The 18,621-nt window shown below is 47.3% G+C and overlaps 2 protein-coding genes across 5 annotated transcripts; both read left to right on the forward strand.

The window, feature by feature from the left end:
- Window positions 1–131: 131 nt before the first annotated feature.
- On the forward strand, window positions 132–7,659 carry SERPINF2 (serpin family F member 2). Of its 3 annotated transcripts, none has more exons than XM_023939214.2 (9): window positions 132–248; window positions 1,289–1,346; window positions 1,951–2,007; window positions 2,904–3,321; window positions 3,613–3,756; window positions 3,919–4,122; window positions 4,976–5,118; window positions 5,697–5,901; window positions 6,606–7,659. In XM_023939214.2, exons 1-9 carry the CDS (start codon window positions 187–189, stop codon window positions 6,929–6,931), a joined length of 1,617 nt encoding a protein of 538 aa, XP_023794982.1. In that variant the 5' UTR covers window positions 132–186; the 3' UTR covers window positions 6,932–7,659. The 3 variants fall into 3 exon arrangements, with proteins under 3 accessions (XP_023794982.1, XP_023794983.1, XP_023794984.1); XM_023939215.2 differs by having other exon boundaries at window positions 166–248; window positions 1,226–1,346; XM_023939216.2 differs by lacking the exon at window positions 132–248 and adding an exon at window positions 651–853.
- Window positions 7,660–10,287: 2,628 nt separating this feature from the next.
- Window positions 10,288–18,149, forward strand: SERPINF1 (serpin family F member 1). 2 transcript variants are annotated; one of them, XM_023939217.2, is made up of 8 exons: window positions 10,288–11,411; window positions 13,794–13,879; window positions 14,240–14,438; window positions 14,516–14,671; window positions 15,486–15,689; window positions 16,465–16,607; window positions 17,200–17,410; window positions 17,746–18,149. In XM_023939217.2, exons 2-8 carry the CDS (start codon window positions 13,802–13,804, stop codon window positions 18,003–18,005), a joined length of 1,251 nt encoding a protein of 416 aa, XP_023794985.2. In that variant the 5' UTR covers window positions 10,288–11,411; window positions 13,794–13,801; the 3' UTR covers window positions 18,006–18,149. The 2 variants fall into 2 exon arrangements, with proteins under 2 accessions (XP_023794985.2, XP_023794986.2); XM_023939218.2 differs by lacking the exon at window positions 10,288–11,411 and adding an exon at window positions 13,236–13,350.
- The last annotated feature ends 472 nt before the right edge of the window (window positions 18,150–18,621 follow it).

Consider the following 18,621-nt stretch of genomic DNA (forward strand, 5'->3'; position numbering starts at 1 on the left):
CTTGAAGGTTCAGCAGCCCAAAAGTGCGTCCCCATCTCCAAATGCACCACAAATTCACAATTCTCCCCCAAACAGATGTTTAACCGGATGCTGTAGGTCAATATTTGCCTGCCAAATTTTCAAACAGGGGGTGGTGCCGAAGGTCGCTGCTGGGAGGGAGGGCTGGACCAGAGCTGTGTGTGCCCCATGCAGAGCTCTGGACAGGCTAAAGCAGGTGCCAGCTCCAACGTGGACATGAACAACCTCAGGTAAGGGACAAATCAAAGGATTTGATAGAAGTGAGGGCTCCTCCAATGGCCCTCTGGGAGAGAGAGGTGAATTTGGCAGAGAGTTAAAGGATGGGCACCACCAGGGAGGAGAAGGGGTGTTTGGGGTTGTATGTGACTGCAGGATTTGGGGTGAAGGAAGGGAAGGAGTGAAATGGCCTCAAGTTGTCTTCTGCCAGTGGGATCTCAGCCCAGCAGTTCTGGGTGAAGTAAGGACTGCTTGGAGAGTGGAAAGCAGCCCCAGGAATTAAATGTGGACGCCATGCAGGGGGCTGGGCTTTGGCATGGAGGTTTTATGGGAAAGAGAAGGTATTTTATTTCTGTCAGAAAGGGAAAAACGGCTGGGTAAAGCGTTGGCCAGGGAATGGGTGGGGTTTTGTCCGTGACCCTGGAAGCCCTGCTCCCACTGTCCCACTCTGGAACTGGAGCACGGAGGTGGGAGAGGCAGGGTTTGCCAGCAAAGGGGGAACATGAGTGCTGGGAAGGGGAGGACTCCTCCTCCCAGAACATAATGCTGGGAAACTGCTCTGGTATTGCACTTCTACCTGCAAATCCCCTCCCAGACAGCACTCGCTGGGCACCTGCAGGTCAGTATCTCCTCTCCCAAGAGCCTGGGGCACAGCTGAGGATGCTGTGCCTGTATCTCGGTGGTTTCCATGGGAAAGGAGCAGAAAGGCTCTTGTCTCTTTCCAGAGGCACAGTGTGTGCAGCACTGATTAGGGAAATACCATTTGCAATCCAGAGAAACCAGGGCAGCAGGGTCAGCCAGGCAGGATCCAAGCGGAGCCTGGCTGTAGCTGCAGCTCTGCTGCGGGGCCCTGCTCCTCTCTGATTTCCCTGCCTTGGCACCAGACCCAGGAGCCCTGTGTTGTTTCCTCGCAGCATTGTTCATCTCTTATTGCTTTCCACAAGCTCCTGTGCCAACCTGTTTGGCCAGGTTGATAATTTTCTCCCTGTAGACCTGAATAGGCTGAGCTCGCAGCTGGAAATATCTCCTCTCTCAGCTGGTCCTTCTGTTCCAGGAAAATGGGGTTCCTCTGGGGGCTGCTCTGCCTGGCTGCTCTGCACAGCCTCCCAAGGGTAAGTTGCTACTTCAGCAATGAGCAAGGGAAATGTGGTGGCTCCCTGAGCCAGACCATGGGGCAAATACTACCCAGAGAAGCCCTGGAAGGCAGATAGGAATAGGACACTGCTGGGGGGTTCACCAGCAAGGTTTCTGATCTTTTACCCAGCTAAAATAGTTGTGGATGTTATTATTCATATTTCTGTAGGAACTTTTCTTTTGGAGCTTGACCTCAGCTGTATTTAGTGACCGTGACCTGCAGGAGTTAACAGGAGCTTTTTGAAAAGCAGGTTTTTCCTCCTCCCCCCTTTTAAATCTGGATCCCTGTCAGAACTGAGATTGCAAAACTCCACTGCTCACTCTCAAAAGGATCCATTATTTTGTACCAGACTAGCCTGACCCCTTTCTAAACAAATCCAGGGTTTGCAGTGTCTCCCAGCTCCTCACTCCTACCTCCCCATGTCAGACCCCACTGCCCCTGGGTCTGCATCCCAAAATCCTGCCTGTGCCGCTGCCTTGTGGGGACTGCTACAGCCGGGATTGCAGTGGGAGCAGGGAAGACAAACTCTGGGAATTCAGAGGGACCTGACTTTGTTTCTTTGTTGATTTTTTTCCCCACAGCTGGCACATGCCAATGACCAGCAGCGTCTCTTCCCGGACAAAGACGGGAAGCTGAGGGTAAGCACTGACGAGTTCCACCCAAGGGAACTGAAGCTGTGCTGTGGGATTTGCAGATTTTCCTGAGAAAGGATGAGCCCAGGCAGTGCCAGTGCCATGAGAAAGTTCATCTTTCCCAGCTGCTGCCAATGCTGTGCTCCTCCTAGTTGGAAGCTCCACCCTAAATAACTGAGCAGAGTATGGAGTTAACATCAGTGCTGGTGTGTGCAGGGGCTGGCAGGTGGATGATTTAATTTCTGAGTGAAAAGGAAAGGTGAGGGAAGCCACCAGCTGTGAGGACGACGGAGAAAAATCCGTAGCTGATCCGACCCACTAAGCTGGGATGTTTCAGACCATACAAATGTGAGGAGTAGTGGCAGTGTTAAAGCTTAGAAGATTGTAAAATGAGGAAATTTAGAGAGAAGAAGGATGGAATAGAAAACACAGATGCCTGGAGGAGGACTTGAGCCAAACAGGGCTGTGACAGGAGACGGGACTGACCAGTGTGAGGCAGGTGGGCACTGCTAAAATGTGTGAGGGGAGGAGATGAAATCAAGGCTGAGGACGATGGATCTGTAAATGCTGAAGGCACGGGATGTGTGCCTTCACATGTGGCACAAATGCTGTGCTGCTGGTGGGTCTTGCCCTCAAGCTTTCCTGAGACAAATGGAGGAGGAACCACTGCCAGACCCTCACTGCGTCCATTTGTATCCACAGGATACAAAACCTTCTCCTTTCCAAAGCCATTCCCTCAAATCATTATCCTCAGGGTTAAAGGGAAACTCAAGCAAAACCACCACCAGAGCAGAGGAGTCCAGCTCTGTCCCATTTTCTCAGCCCATTTAGATGTGCAGTGAAAGCCCATGGGCGTGTCACTGTGCTTTTGCTTTCCCAGTGCTATCCTTGTTTCTCCCCAGGATGTGAAAAGCTCTGGAATTGCACAGCTGGATTTGGTGGAAGCCATCCCAACCCAGCCAAAGGAAAAGCTGGTAGAATTTTCTTATGACAGCTTCCAGGAGAACCATGGACCCGTGTCAGCATTCGCCACCACCCTGCCAGACACGATGGATGATTGGAACTCAGAAGATGAAGCCGTAGCTGAGGCTGGGGGCTGTCGTGGGAAGAAATCACCTGGGGAAAATGCCTCTTCTGAAGAGGAAGGAGAGGCTGGAGATAAAAGCTGTAAGATGACTTGGAAGAAGAGCCAGAGGCTGGCAGATGGCTTGATGAGATTCAGCATTGATCTCCTGAGAGAGGTGCAGCTGGAGTCCAACAGAACCAACGTGGTCCTGTCCCCCCTCAGCATCGCCCTCGCCTTGTCTCACCTGGCACTGGGTAATTCTTAGTGGCAAAACCACCATTCCCTGCCCTTCCCTGTTTCCTCTCCCAGAGGCATGAGCAGCCAGTGTGCAAGATGCAAATGAAATACAGTCCCTTCCACTTATCCTTGCTCCTGCAGCTTTAATTAGGCATGATTACAATTGAAGCTGCCCTCTGAGGCTCCGACTCTCAGATTTCTCCAGCCTCTTCTGTGAGGCACGGTGTGTTTCTAACAAGAGGCAGCCAGAGTAACATCCCTGTTTTCCACTTGGTGGGCATGAGACCTAACAGGAGTTTGATTTTTAGGAGCAGCAAATCAGACAGAGAAGCATTTGCTGGAGGTGATGCACCTGGAGTCAGTGCCCTGCCTCCACCACATGCTGGGCACCCTTCGCAGGAGGCTCACAGAGTCCACCCTCAGCCTTGGGTCACGTCTGTGCCTGCAGAAAGGTGAGAGGAGCCCCAGGGGGACTGGACTGGTGTAGGATAAACCTCCCAGTCACACAGAGCGATGGAATCACACTGGAGACATCAATTTCCCCTACTTCCTCCTCTTGGGGAGTGTCATATCACACTGAGCAAACCTTTCCCATCATTCCTCCCCTCTGCCAGGGTTTGAGGTGAAAGAGAAGTTCCTGGAGGATTCAGAGAAATTCTATGGAGCAAAGCCCATGACCCTTTCTGGGATGAGTCAGGATGACCTCGTGGCCATAAACAACTGGGTAAAGAAAGCCACTCATGGGCAAATTCCCTCCTTCCTCCAGCAGCTCCCTGAAAACACAGTGATGCTCCTGCTCAACGCCATCTATTTCCACGGTGAGCTCCACAGGCCTTCCTTATTTTTTCAAGAGGGAATAGTTAGAACTCCACTTTTCTGCAAGCCCTGTAGCTGAACAGCATCTCCTCTCCTCGCTTCCTGCTAGGCAATCTGCTTGTTCTTGTGCATCTGCTGTTCCTCTTGCTTAGATTTCTTTACAGTAATGATTCCCAACTGCTTCACATGTGCTAAAAATGTTACTTGACAGCAGAGCCAGGACACAGCAGGTGGGACCTGCAGTATCTTTGCCTCCTGGTTCAGGATCCCAGGCAGTGGCACATCCCTGCTCATCTACTCAGTGATCTTAAAGGTCTTTTCTAACCTAAATGATGAACCAGGTGGTTTGCAGCTCACTGCACACCCACCACAGAGCTCAGAGGCAGCTTCTGTGGATTTCTCTCTGACTACAGCACAGTGGTCGGCCACATCTTCCTTTTTTAATTCCCTGAGGGCTATGCACAGACCAAACACTTCCAGTGTAAATCTACAAACGTTTTACCTTGGTCTTGGAGCAGTGTTTCCCCTTCTGCAGCACAGAGGCAATACTCCCCATTTTTCAAAGCACAAACATAGTTTCTTTTATCTCCATAGCCTTCAGTAGCCTCCCACGCTGAGGCATGAGGATTAACCCATGTTCTCTTTGTTATTCCATAGTTTCTTTCTGGATGATAAGAGTTTCCTGCTGTTAGGGCTCTTCCAGCCTTGCTACTGACTTCTCTTTGCTGTATTTTCACTTCCCTGGTCACTATTGGCCTTGTTAGAGAACTCAAGATAGGAAGAGTGCCAGCTCAGCAGTTTCTGGTTTTCTACCCAAATTTAACTTCATTAATTTCAAAACTTTTATTTTTACAGGGTTTTGGAGGAATAAATTTAATGCAAGCTTCACTGGGCCAGATGTATTCCACCTTGACAGTGAGTTTGTGGTCCCAGTTGAGATGATGAAAGATGCTGAGTACCCCCTGAGCTGGTTTAGACTGGAGTCCCAGGATATTGAGGTAGGGATCTCTCAGGAGCACTGCAAATTTTCCTTGGAATTTCCTCTTGCTGTGGTATTCTACTAACTGCAAGCATTCTCTCCAAAAAAAACATTTTTTTTTTTAACAGGCATAGCACACAAAAATTTAATAATCATTCTTTGTCCTTGCTTCAAGCAAGAATGTTGAATTTTCAGTTTTAATCTCTATGAAAAACCACAAAGAGGTATTCTGACTAACTGGGAATTAATAGAGTTTTAAAGCCCTGAGTTAAAGATAAATGAGGAAATATGGAAAGGAATTCCCTCTGACAATGTGCTGTTGGAGTTTTTCAGGCTCCAGAGTGGGGCAATGTGGGTTTTCACTCTGCCATGTGCTCAATCTTCACCAGCCAGTGGCTAATACTAAAATCTAAAGCTGTTATTCCAACAGATTCTCCTCTGGAGAAATCAGATCCCTCCTTCTCACCAGGCTATTTTCACCCAAGAGCAAGAGTGGCCCTGCAGACCAATTAAGACCAAAAGACTAAATTAAAAGCATCACTTTCTGGACTTCCCTTCCTTTTCCCTAAATTCTTCTCTGGCTGGTTTTATTTCCAGGTAGCCAAGTTTCCTTTTAAGAGTAATGTGAGTTTCGTGGTCCTCGTACCGAACCAGAACACCTGGAACACCTCTCACGTGCTGGAGAACTTCCCTTACAAAGAACTGTGCAGGCTTTTCCCCAGAGAGGTGCCCACCATGGTGAAGATCCCCAAAATAAAGTTGGACTACAAGCTGGAACTCAACCAGGTTCTCAGCCAGTTGGGTAAGGCCTCTAGCAGGGTTTGCACAGAACAAGAGGAGCTGATCAGTCTGGCTGCTGCCACCAAAAGCTGCCACCCTTGTTTCTAAAGCTGTACCTCACAGCTTGCTCCAGAGCTCCAAACTCTCCCAGCTCTTCTTCCTCTCCTCCTCCTTACTCCTTGCTTGCCTGGCACCAAATGTTTTGCTCCAACTAGATGATACTACAGACAAGGCAGCGCTCACAGCTTCTCACAGTCTTTACAAGTTCTCCCTGTTGTAGCCAAAACAAACTTCTCCTGTGCATCAATCTCAGTCTCTTACTTTGTCCTTTAATTCAGTGTCCAGGACATGGAAATTGCCAACAGAGAAAATGCAGATCACAAAACCTGGAGCTGAAATAAAACACCAGGTGCTGCCTTTCCAGATTAGAATAATTTAAGAGTTCACTTTGTTTTGCTTAGAATTGCTTAAAAAAATAGTCTCAGTATAAGTGTTTCCAGCCTAGCTAGAAAGAGTCTCCAGACTTGCTGCTGCTTTTAAAGGATGACTTCAAGTTCTTACACTACTATTCTTAAAGAGGTGGAATTTTTGTTTCTGTTGCCTGTCAGTTCTCCAGTTGTCCATGGTGGGCAGCACGTGGAGCGACAGATCAGGGAATTGCTTTCTTCAGACAGCTTTGAGAAAACTCAGAACTCGTGGCACCAACTTGGTCTTATTTCTCTGCAGGCCTCCAGGAGCTGTTCACGAGCCCAAATCTCCAGAAGATCACAGAGGAGCCTCTCATTGTGTCCAGTGTACAGCACCAGGCCACCCTGGAGCTTAAAGAAGATGGGGTGGAAGCATCTGCTGCCACCAGTATCGCGGTGTCACGATCGTTCTCTACCTTCAGCCTCGACAGGCCCTTTGTCTTCATCATCTTTGAGGATGAAACAGGGATCCCACTTTTCATTGGCAGTGTCCGGAACCCCAGCCCAGATGCTGCTCCCCAGATCCGAGAGCCTTGGGACTCACGCAAAGCCACAGATGCCAACGAGCACCACGTGCCCAAATAACAGAGGGCAGAGCCTGAGTGTTCTGGGACTCCTGCCTGACCCTCTGCACCTGCTGAGAGAGACCTCCTGCCCCTCTGAGGCCACAGGGGGCAATTCCTTGCTGTTTTCCTTTATAGATCCCTAGAGACCAGTCCTGGGATAGCCCATTCCAGACCCGATGAGCTTCTCCAGGCTGAGGCTCCCCTCTGTTGAACCTGTAAAGCTTGTTCTGCCTGGATTTCCCTTCCAGGGCTCTCAGTCATGGAAGGGAGACTTTCTTGTCCCCAGACTGTTATTAGAGTCTTCATTAAGATCTTATAAGAGTCCCCTGTAGCCTGGAATCATCATTAGCATCTGGCAGCTTGGACATCAGCCAGGGATGTATTAATGTGGCTCTTCCTTCCGCAGTTCTTGGGAACACGAATCCCTCAGTGTTCCTCTGAAAACCATCTGTGCCCACCTAGACATCGACCTCCAGAGCAACTGGACTGGAAACCAGTTGTCTTCTCTAGGATGAGTCACAGCCAATTCCAGGCATGGGTTCTTGTCAAAGATTCCCTTTTCCCACTCCTTGGCTATTTGGATCTGATGTAGGAGGCTTTGCAGTAGGAAACCCCTCCCTTTAGATCCTTCTCTCCAGCCCTTCCTCTAGAGGCTGGGTAATGCTAGATTTTTCAAGGAATATTTTATAAAGTGTTTTTTAGTAATTTTTATGTTGGCAGAATAATAAATAATAAAGCAGAATAAAATTGCTGAAAGTGTTGCATTGAAGGACCCAACAGAGAAAGGAAAATGGCACAGAAATTTAGTAATTGCAAAGATTGGGAGGAAAAAATTCTGGGCAGGTCAGAAGAAAAGAGAGGAGGGGCTCTGGCACAGGATCTGCTTTTACCTTGCAAGGTATCTGCTATACCTTGTCCCAGAGAACAACAGGGGCTGTGAGGTGAAATGTCAAATCTGTAAAGACTCTCCAAGGACCGAGTCCAACAAGTTTGGGCATCTCCCCTGCCAAGTGTGCTGGGGATGGATGCTCTCTGGGTCAGAGCTGGCTTTGTGAGATGGCAGAATTCCCTGAATTAGGGCATGAGCTCTGTGGCATGGGGTCAGGAGGGCGTTTGGCCTGTGAGCAGCAATACAGGGATAAGCAAGGATGTAAGAGCCCTTAACCTTTCTCCTGAGTAAAACCTGACAAATGCTCAGAGGGTGAACGATGCTGATCTGGCATCTTTTATCTGTGATTTGTTCTTCACTGGGATACTCCTGGCTCCGCAGCATCCACGGCTTCCAGGGAAAGGAGGGAAGATTTTGACACCTGTAGCTGAACGTTACTGCTTTTGTTTTGGCAAATGTCTTGTTATAACTGCCCTTTGGTCTGAGATGGGCAGAGCCCATCAAACCTCCAGAGATGGGTCCTTGTTCCAAAGCAGCTGTGCCCTAAAAGCCCATGGGGCCCTGGCACAGATTGTCCAGAGAAGCTGTGGCTGCCCCATCCCTGGAAATGTCCATGGATAGCTTGGACAGGCTTAGAGCAACCTGGGATAGTGGAAGGTGGGGTTGGAACAAGATGATCTTTAAGGTTCCTTCCAAACCAAACCATTTTATGATTCTATCAAGGAATTTTGGGGTCCCTCCACCCAACCAAGCCATCCTACCACTTAAAAATACAGGGCTAACTCATGAGTACTTCTGTACAAAACAACTCCTGTCCATAGTAATTTCTGCTTCCAAACCCCCTCAGCTGCTGGGTAGAAAGGACAGTGCTCTGTTCTTGCAGAGCAACAGTTAGGGAGCCCAAGGGCCATCCTTCTGGCAGTGTTTTCCTCGCTTGGGAAGGCTGCCTTCCCTCAAAGGAAGGAGCAGAGTGCTTCTGGGAGCCTCCGTCCCTGAATAGTCTGCACCATCTGCTGGCATAAGAGCAGGACTGACTCACTAACCATGAATTTCAGGGATGCAGGCGACTTTGGGGAATGAAAAGTCCTGGCTCCAACCTCCAATTATGCATTTCTTCCAGTCTAAAAGGGGAAGAATGGCTGAAGATAATGCCTACTCCTCTAACCAATGTAATGACACAAACCCTTCAGAAAGAGGCTGTAATTACAGAGACCTGCAATTTTAACAAGTAAACCCACAAGAAGTCAGCCTTTCTTACTAGAGGGCACAGCTCTAGCCCACAGGGAACATTTTAGCTTATTTATTTATACAGATTCATTCCTAGCATTCAGAAATACCATTCCATGCCTTAGGTAAGTCTTCTTTGGCTACTGTAACCTCCCTAAATGCCACCCTGTTGCACTGCAACCACTGCAAAATTTGAAGTTCAACTTTTCCTTTTCACGCCTCTGCCCTCCAGCTCCCGCTTTTATAAAGTTTTTTCCCTTGTTTTCAGTTTCCTGAACAGCTTGGTTCTTATTTCCTATTTTCTGTCTTGCTGCCATCACTCCTCCTCCAAGCTATTCTTGTCAAACTATTAATTTCATCTTATTTGACAGTACAGCAGCCCTCCACGACTGTGCTTCGCTCAACAAATTATCAGTTACACCAACCATAAGACTCTTTTTCACTCCACTGACTTTCCAGAAGAGGCAGTTTGTAAAATGCAAAGTAATATTAATGTTTCTGCTCAGGAGTTTCCACTTTGCATTGCTAAAGCTTTCATTTTGACGGAGCTGTATTCTGAAAAGACATGACTAGCACAGGGTGTCTGCTCTATCCATCTGCACCACTGGCTCAGAATATCAAATAAGTCCCAGTTTCTTTAATATTAGATGTACTTTTTTCCTTACCTAGAGCAAATTCATATCACCACTACTTCCACAGCAGAGGTGAACCCTGTCAGAGAGCATGCTGAAACCAAACCACAACAACCGGAAAATGCTTGTATTGATTTAACAAAACTGATTTTGTTAGATGAGTCTAATGCACCATTTCAGGGATACCCTTCTCCTACAGGAATAAAGCTGGCTTTGGTCTGCAAAAACATTCTATGAAACTACCACTCTGATTTAAATGGTTTTAAAACCAAACCTGTATTTAAACAGATGGAATTTTCATTTGAAGACAGAGACAAGACATGAAAACTTCTCTACTGGTCCCTCCATAAAGGGCATTTTAACGCCACAAACAAGGTACCACAAAGACATGAAAACCACCAGGAAACATCTCTACAGCCAACACACCCATTCCTGGGTTGAGAATGGAAGACTAACAAGTACAATCTTTTCTCTGCAGATGATTTCGCACAGAGCAAGCTGAGAAGCAGCTGAAAGCAGAGCTGCTACCCCTGCTGTTAGGAGGGGCTGCCTTTAAAGCACTGACTAACCACAGGGCACACCTGATCTGCTTTCCTGGCTTGCAAAACCAGCAGCTAATGCATCCCTGGGCACATCCTTTCCCTTTGCTAAGGGACTGGATGAGCTCACTGCTCACATGGAACTCCTCCTTACCTGCTGGCAGAAAGCCCAAAGAGATGTCCCAGACTGGGGGCCCTGACATCACGACCTTTCTAGCATTTCCAAACAGAAAAACTGGTTAGCCATGGTCCAGTTAGCCCAGTATCCTGGTCCTTCAGCTATCCATGGCTGAGGAAAAGAAAAGAATGGCAAAGGACAAGGAAAGCTCACTGTTCTCCGGCTGTATTGCCCAGCTGGCCATTGGTAGCCTTCAGGGGACCTTTCTTAAACTAATTTGGTTTGGGTTGGGTTTTTTACCCTCTAATCTATTTTTCATCTTCTGCAATATTCAGTTATAATGAGTTTTACAATTTGATACGTGTTTAAAAATACATTCCCTTGATTTAAATGTGCACAGGTGGGTGCTCCCCTTGAGCCTTCTGTGGAAAGTAATAATGGAACTCCTCTGTCCCTTTCCTTTCTCCATGTCATTTATCATTCTGAAAGCTTCTACAAGATTCTATTAATTCATCTTCTTTTTTAACAAGTCCTTGGCTTTCTAGCCTCTTCCTTTTCAGCCAAAAACTTTAAGCCAGTTAATGATTTCTCGTTAACTATCACTGGATACAAGCAGTTCCCAGCATCTTAACTGCCTCAAACAACAGAATCCTGTTTCTACAGTCTCTCCATTAAATCTTGGACATAAATCTATAAATCCATTAAACATTACTGCATTAACCATACCTCTGAGACAGAAGGAATTCCCTGATGTGACCTATGGCAGAACTGCTGGCATAAAAGACTTGCTCAATCAGGGCAGGGAGTGTTTGCCTTTCCTACCTGTGCTTTACCCACCAGGCTGCCCTTAGCACGGGGATTTGTTTTGGGGGAAAAAAAGGGTTGAAAAAATAATGCAATTCAGGGTGAGGGTGGCAGGGGCAGAAAATGGGAGCAGAGCACTTTAAGAGAGCCCTGGGAAGCTGTAACCTGAAGCCTGCCGAAGGCTGGGCTGGGGGAAGCAGCAAAAAGCAGATGTGGCTGCACCAAAGCTGCACTGTCCTCGACTCGCACCCGCTGGGAGCCCCGACAGCAGCGGCCGAGAGGAGCCCCAGGTAAGGGACAGCTCAGGGACAGCTCGCCTGTGCCACTGCCAGCAGCCAGGGGAGCACGGGGCAGGGGCTGAGGCTGGGCAGCTCTCAGAGGATCTGGGAAATGGGAAGAATGGTTCTTCTGCAGGTGGGATTCCTACCAAGAGACCTCACCAAGGATGGGGAGCCACCAGCATCAGCTGTGCCCCCGGGGCTGAGCTGTGCTCGGGAATTGGGGTGGGTTTTCTGCCTTTCAAGCATCTGCCCTGCAGCTGGGAACACGTTTTTTGTCCGTGATGGTGTGACAGCCAAATCCTCTGGAGCTGGTGGCTGCAGGATGTGCCAGGAGCTGGTGCTGTGGAACAAGCAGAGCGAGCAGTCTCAACTCATGGGTCTTGTTTCACAGCACCTCAAGTCACAAGTGTTTATAAATGATGGGAGAGACTTGTTCCACTCTAGGTGGAAAGTAAAATATTTCCTTTGCACCTGCAGGCCTTCACAAATTGACAAGTCCCAGACATAAAGTTCCTTCCCAGCTCATTTCTCAAGGTTTTCTTCCTATACCTTTTGACTGTAACATCACTCGCTGTTGCTCCTTCTCTTCTCCTTCAAGCCAGCCACAGATTTTAATATCATGCCTGAAACCATCCCACCTCCGATCCAACCAAATTCTTTTCTCTGCATTTCTGGCTGTGTGCTAAGAGAAATACAAATAGAATCCAGATGTTCAGGCCAATTCAAACGCAAAAGGCTTTGTCTTTTTAAAATGGAAATTGCTTTTTGGCGAAGTCTGAGAAATATGAAGCTGGTGACAGTACTGGCAAAAACAATACAATCTGCAAAACCAATCTCTGTTCCCATGCTCCCAGGAGCTCAGTGGAGCTGGAAGCAGAGGTTGTGTTGAGATTATTTTATTTTTCTTCAGAGAAAAGGTTATGCTCCATGGAAAAGCTTCAGCTCTAAGTTAGACCGGGCCAAACCTCTTCCTCTCAGCATGCAGAGCGCAGCTTGGTAGAGGCATCCTCACAGAGCCCTCACTAAGGCCTTTTGACTTAGACTCATGCAGGACTTCTGGCATCTCTCTTTCATCATGGTGCCTGTTCGTTGTAAATCTCTGGAATGATGGGAGCAATCCCAGCATTATATCCACTATCACACCACCAGATACACCAGATAATAAATCCTCTTGATCCACATCTTCTGCACCACAAACCTCACCTATTCTGCAGCTGGGATGGCAGCAGGTTACAGGATGCAAGCTCACAGGGGAAAGAGGTTACCACTTCTGTGTTGAACACAGATCAAAGTTTAAACCTCCTGTGTGATGCTTTTTTCTCCGAGGGAGAGCTCCCTCCAGAAGAAAAGGCAGGGAAGGGCAACAGCAAACTGCCTTTCACTCTGCCTGAACAGGGTCTTGAGCTGGGGCTGTTGTCGCCACATGTATTTCTAGCAGCAGGCATGTTTTCTTTGTAGCTGAAGTTAATCTGAAACACATGTTCTTCCTCTGATTTCTCTAGTTGCCTAGGATGACAGGGGTTAGTTAAATACAACTCTCTTCCTTTAATTTCTGGGAATCTATCTAAACATTGCTTCAGACCAGCCTCAGTGGCGTCTGTTCTTGGGGACAGAACACTTCAGTAGCTCTGGTTTACCCACAGCAAAGCCCTGGGTTACTCAGTGCCCTCTGGACCAGACAGATTTGTCTGGAAGGGCCACTCATCCCAGTACTGGAGTGATGAAAAGTGGATTCTACAGAAAGAACAGCTTTGGGGAGTTCGGTGCTTTTTTCCCACCTCCATTAAAAATGTTGAATAAGCCAAGCACTGCCTTTCACTTCTCTAGGTCTCCTTATTGTCTTTTAAGAAAGCTCTTCTATTTTACCTCATCAGATTGCAAATAAGAAGCAAAGGATGGACACAGGTACATGTAGACACAAGAAACAGCAAACTACTGCCTGAGGCAGGTAATTTGTGTATTAAAGCAGTAACCAGTCAGTGTTGCCTTCTACCCCATTCAACAATATGGATTTGGTACCTTTTATAAATGAAGTCTTAATTTTTTTTGAAGCCTAAGACTCAGAAGTAGTGATTTGGTGCTTTTCTGGACCTTGGCACTCAGTAATTGCCAGCATCAGTGTGGTTTGGGCCACACACATCTGCTTTTGTGCTCAGGCACACCCGCACCATGTGCCTGCCCAGTTTTAAAGTCACTGGGGCCAGTCTGGCTGAATACTTCCAACTAGAGAAGGAAATCTGGCTCAGATCAGGTGTGTGTTTCACAATTGGAAGGTCAAGCAGCAGCATTTGTCACTGCAGCTTCTGTCACAGCTAGGTACAGTGCAGAGTTGTGGTAGAGATGCATTTACCTGATTGCTTGAACTGTCTCTGTCATATTCTTACTCTGTAGGTCCAGGCATGCAGATTCCAGTGGTTCTCCTTTTCCTGGGCCTCTTAACTGTCCCAAGCAGAACCCAGAATTCAGCTACTGAGCAGGTGAGTGAGACACCATATGCAGAGAGCAAGGGAAAGAGGTGTGGAACAGGTAATTTAATTTTAGAGAGTCTTACTGAAGGATTAAGCACTACCCTCCTAAATTACTGGGATTTTATTTAGCAACATAATGAGCCTAACTCCTGCTTTACCTGGATAAAACCACAGTAGTTACATCAGGGGATGACCAGGAGGCAGAATTTCAAACTCAGCGCTGCCTTTGGCATTAAAGTAACTGTTCCACACTCTCTTTAAGATGAAGTCAATATTTCTGTAGGTCATAGAAGAATATCTGTAGTTGTTTGCCTATGAAGTGTTTACCACTCCTGAAAGTCTAACCAAAGCACTTCCTGGACCTGCCAGAACTCTGCCACAGCTGATGGAGCCAATGCTGGCGAGGAAGAGGAAGATCCATTCTACAAAAGCCCTGTGAACAAGCTGGCAGCTGCAGTCTCCAACTTTGGCTATGACCTGTACCGCCAGCAGTCCAGCCGGACAGCCACGGCCAACGTGCTGCTGTCTCCCTTCAGCCTGGCTACTGCACTTTCTGGTCTCTCACTTGGTGAGTTCTTTGCCCCATTTCCACACTCACCCTCTGGCTTGGCAGCCTTTCCCTCATGTTTTCCTGGTCGTTGGCAGGGGCTGGAGAACGAACTGAAAATGTGATTTCTCGCGCCCTCTTCTATGATCTGCTCAACAAGGCTGAGGTCCACGACACCTACAAGGACCTGCTGAGCAGCGTGACTGGGCCAGAGAAGAGCATGAAAAGTGCCTCTCGGATCATCCTGGAGAAAAGTAAAAGTCCTTCTTCCCCTCTATAAAATTTTACCTAAAAAGCTATCAGCAGTAGTTATTTTGGTGTGCCTATATTGATAAAAACACAGTAACACAGCACTAACAGCTCTGGCTCTGATATTCTGCTGAGCCAGGATGCAGACAAGTCATGGAATGCTCTTGCTGTTCCAGAAAAAGCCTGGAAAGTTTGTGTGCACTTAAATAAAAGACCAGACATGCACACAAAGACATTGGTGACAGAACAGTTAACTCACAGAAGACCTACAAGAAACTTGCTGATAATTTTGCCTTCACTCCAGGCTGTCTGGCAGGTGTTGCTGGCTTCCAGGAACCACAGATCACATTTTCTATTTGTGATAACACTCAGCCATATTCCTTTGTTTAATTCCTTGCAGAGCTATTTGAAATGTCTGCTTCTGGCATGCAATAAACATCTGCTGAGAATGCTAAGAGCTATCTTTTGGAACCTGCTGGTTCCAAGAATCCAATAGGTTGAGTAAGCTGTACTCAGAAAGCAGGCTGGGGAAAGAAGAAAGGCTGATGTAGGAATGGCTGTGTCCAAGCCTTCAGTTCTTATCTCCTTTTTTCAGTTTTCAGAAGAGAGTTATCCCATGCTCCAGTATGGGTGGCTGTAGGATTTGGATCAGTTTCCTTAATGTGCTTTCAGATATTCCTCTTCAAAGCAGGTTTCTGTAGACAAACAGGCACAGATATTTTATGAGAGACCTGCTGCTGGGCTTTGGATTGCCACCTGCTGCGTAGAGATTGTTTGGATAGGGGAGCTAGCTTCAGTATCCATGTTTTTATTCCCCAGGACTCAGGGCAAGGCCTGGATTTCACAGCCAGCTGGAGAAGTCCTACAAGATGCGACCAAGGGCACTGAGTGGCAACACCCAGCTGGACCTCCAAGAAATCAACACCTGGGTCCGACAGCAGACAAAGGGAAGGATTATGAGGTTCATGAAGGACATGCCCACAGATGTCAGTATTCTCCTTGCTGGGGCTGCTTTCTTCAAGGGTAAGAATGTTGTGTGCTTGGGCACAGAAAAAGTCCATTAAGCACGTGTTGGAGGAGATGTGGAGGAATGCTCCCACTTCCAATAAAGCAAACAGGTATCAAGGAGAGAGCGTGAGAAGAAAGTGTTTGAGAATGTTTAGTAAAGAAGAAAAAATAAAGAACACTACCTGAACAAAAATAGTCCTGAGGGAGGAATTATTACTCTTGGGAAGCTGAATCTTGACCTGTTTGCAGTAAGAATCAGAGAAGAAAGTTTGAGCTCACAAAACTCCATTCAGAGACAGGATATTACCATTTAGGGAAGGAACAGCTTGAAGCATTCTGTGCCTTCTTACCACTGTAGAAGGAACAGTTTGATGTTAGAGAGCTGTTCTTACACACGCTGTAAGCCAGTGTCCTGGAGAATTATTGCTTAGAGACAGGCAGCAAAATAAAGGGTGTGGAGAGAAGTACTTTATATCCATTGACACAACTGTTACCCTTTAAAATAGTTTTGTAATTACATAAGTAGACATCAACTTCCCAGTGGCTACTCCACCCATACACTGGCTTGATTATTTATTTGCCATTTAGCCAATTCTCAGATGAAAAGGAGGGACCAAGGATGGCAGTAAATCAGTAGCTCCAATCAGTCTATTTCTATCCCTGTTATGCCTCAACTCCTTAAAGCACAAATACTGCATATTAAAGCACAAGATTATTCAGCCACAGGCATAAGCCTGCTTCCATATGTTATTATTCCAGAAAATCCTCCATTTTCTCTCTTATAAAACAGGGACATGGAAAACCAAGTTTGACACCAAGAAGACTGCCCTGAAGGATTTCCACCTGGACGAGGACAGAACTGTGAAGGTGTCCATGATGTCAGACCCCAAAGCCATCCTGAGATATGGTTTCGACTCAGAACTCAACTGCAAGGTCAGACAGCCAATATTGCCCAAGATCTCCTAAACCTACTGAGGAGTAGGTTCAGCTACACCTACCTGTTAACCCATTCCAGCCTTGCTCCTCCCATCAGCTACTTTTGCAATCCCTATTTTGAAAGGCAGTGTGTTGATTCTTAGGGTATCCTGCTTCTACCCAGGCTATGTCACAAGCAATCCAAAATTTAAATTATGCCCAGGTCCTACCAGCCTGTATTGCTTGACTTAAAGTTGGGCAAGAAGGGCAGGCCACACCTCTCAAAACTTTTCCACCTCTACCTCTTTCAACTAGTCTTTCCCTGGAGCATGAACTCAAAGGTGTTCCAGTGAGAATTCCCCAAAGCAATGCTGCAGGTGAGAGAGCACTTCCAGAGCAGGAAGAGCGCAGCAAGGATGGATGAAAGCCTGGGGAAAAAACCAGAAGTGTCAGGAAGCATCATGTCAGATAAAGGCAAACAGGGAAAAAGACAGAATGTTCACTGAAAAGGTTGAGATTCCAGCCTGAGAATCAGGCCTCTGCCTGGTACAGAATGGGTAAAACTATTACTAATGTGACCCTTTCTTATCTCTTATTTCTGGCCTTGCAGATTGCCCAGCTGCCCCTGACAGAGGGAATCAGTGCCATGTTCTTCCTGCCCACAAAGGTGACCCAGAACATGACTCTGATTGAGGAAAGCCTCACTTCTGAGTTTGTCCATGATGTGGACAAAGAGCTGAAGACCGTCCATGCTGTGCTGAGCCTGCCCAAACTAAAGCTGAACCATGAAGAGGCACTTGGCAGCACACTAAAGGAGACAAGTATGTGCATCACACCCCCTTTGCAGGCTGCCAGGGCTCAAAGCAGTTGAGCTGCTCTCAGAATATGAAGTTGGTGGGTTGTTAGTTATGGTTGTGGCGATCTCAGATCACCTTCATCCAGGCCTTCTCAGCTTTTTATCACATCCCTCCACCAAGCTCAAACAGTGCTGCTGAGATTGCAGGTGAATCTCAGCAGGTGAAAGCTGCTTCTCCCTGTTCCCTCAGAAAACTCTGCCCAAGCAGCTCCCTCCCCTCGTGGGTCACACATTAGCAGTGCTGCTCCTCCTTCTGCAATCCATGCCTTCAGCTAATGGAACTTTCTCTCTTTTCTCCAGGGCTCCAATCACTTTTCACATCACCTGATTTCTCCAAGATTTCTGCCAAACCTCTGAGATTATCTCATGTGCAACATAAAGCAATGCTGGAGCTTAGTGAGGATGGGGAAAGATCCACACCAAACCCTGGGGCCGATGCTGCTCGTCTGACCTTCCCCATAGAATACCATGTGGACAGGCCTTTCCTTCTCGTACTGAGGGATGATACCACTGGAACCCTCCTCTTCATTGGCAAGATCCTGGACCCCAGGGGTGTTTAGATCCCTCCACAGTAATCTGCAATGGTAGGGCCCAAATGGAAAGGGTGATATTGGGAGGGATACTGGCTCCCTGCTCTGCTGCACAAAGACACAACTTGCAAATCTTACGCCTTCATGCTGCAATAAAAGAGCTTTTGCGATTAATCTCAGCAAGCCCAAGTATTCTCCCTTGAAAGGCTGTCTGCCTACACTCCCAGTTTCCCCAGAGGAGGAATGCAGTTCTGTGTCCTGAAAGCAAACATTATCTGGTGTATGCTGCATTGTTCCCCATCCTGTTTTCCAACCTGACACCAGTTGTTGATTCTGAATCCCTCATCACTGACAGACCTGTGCTGGAGCCCTCCAAGTCCTGCAGTGCCCCCTTTAAGTTTCCACTTCCCAGGCTGTTGCCTCACCCCTTCCAACCATTTCCATTTGACACTGGCAAGAAGGAAAGTGCCTCACAGTATCAAAAATAGAAGGCAACGTGCTCTGGATGACTGTATGTTCATAATGCTCAGGGCACCACACAGGGGAGAGTCACATCTCACACAAAAGCAACTCAAACATTTGCTTCCAACCCACACACAGAACTTATACAACAGCCTCTGTTCCCACCATACCACACACACACCTC

The sequence above is a fragment of the Cyanistes caeruleus genome, chromosome 21 (genome assembly GCF_971803275.1).
Source record: "Cyanistes caeruleus chromosome 21, bCyaCae1.hap1.1, whole genome shotgun sequence".
Taxonomy (NCBI): Eukaryota; Metazoa; Chordata; class Aves; order Passeriformes; family Paridae; genus Cyanistes; species Cyanistes caeruleus.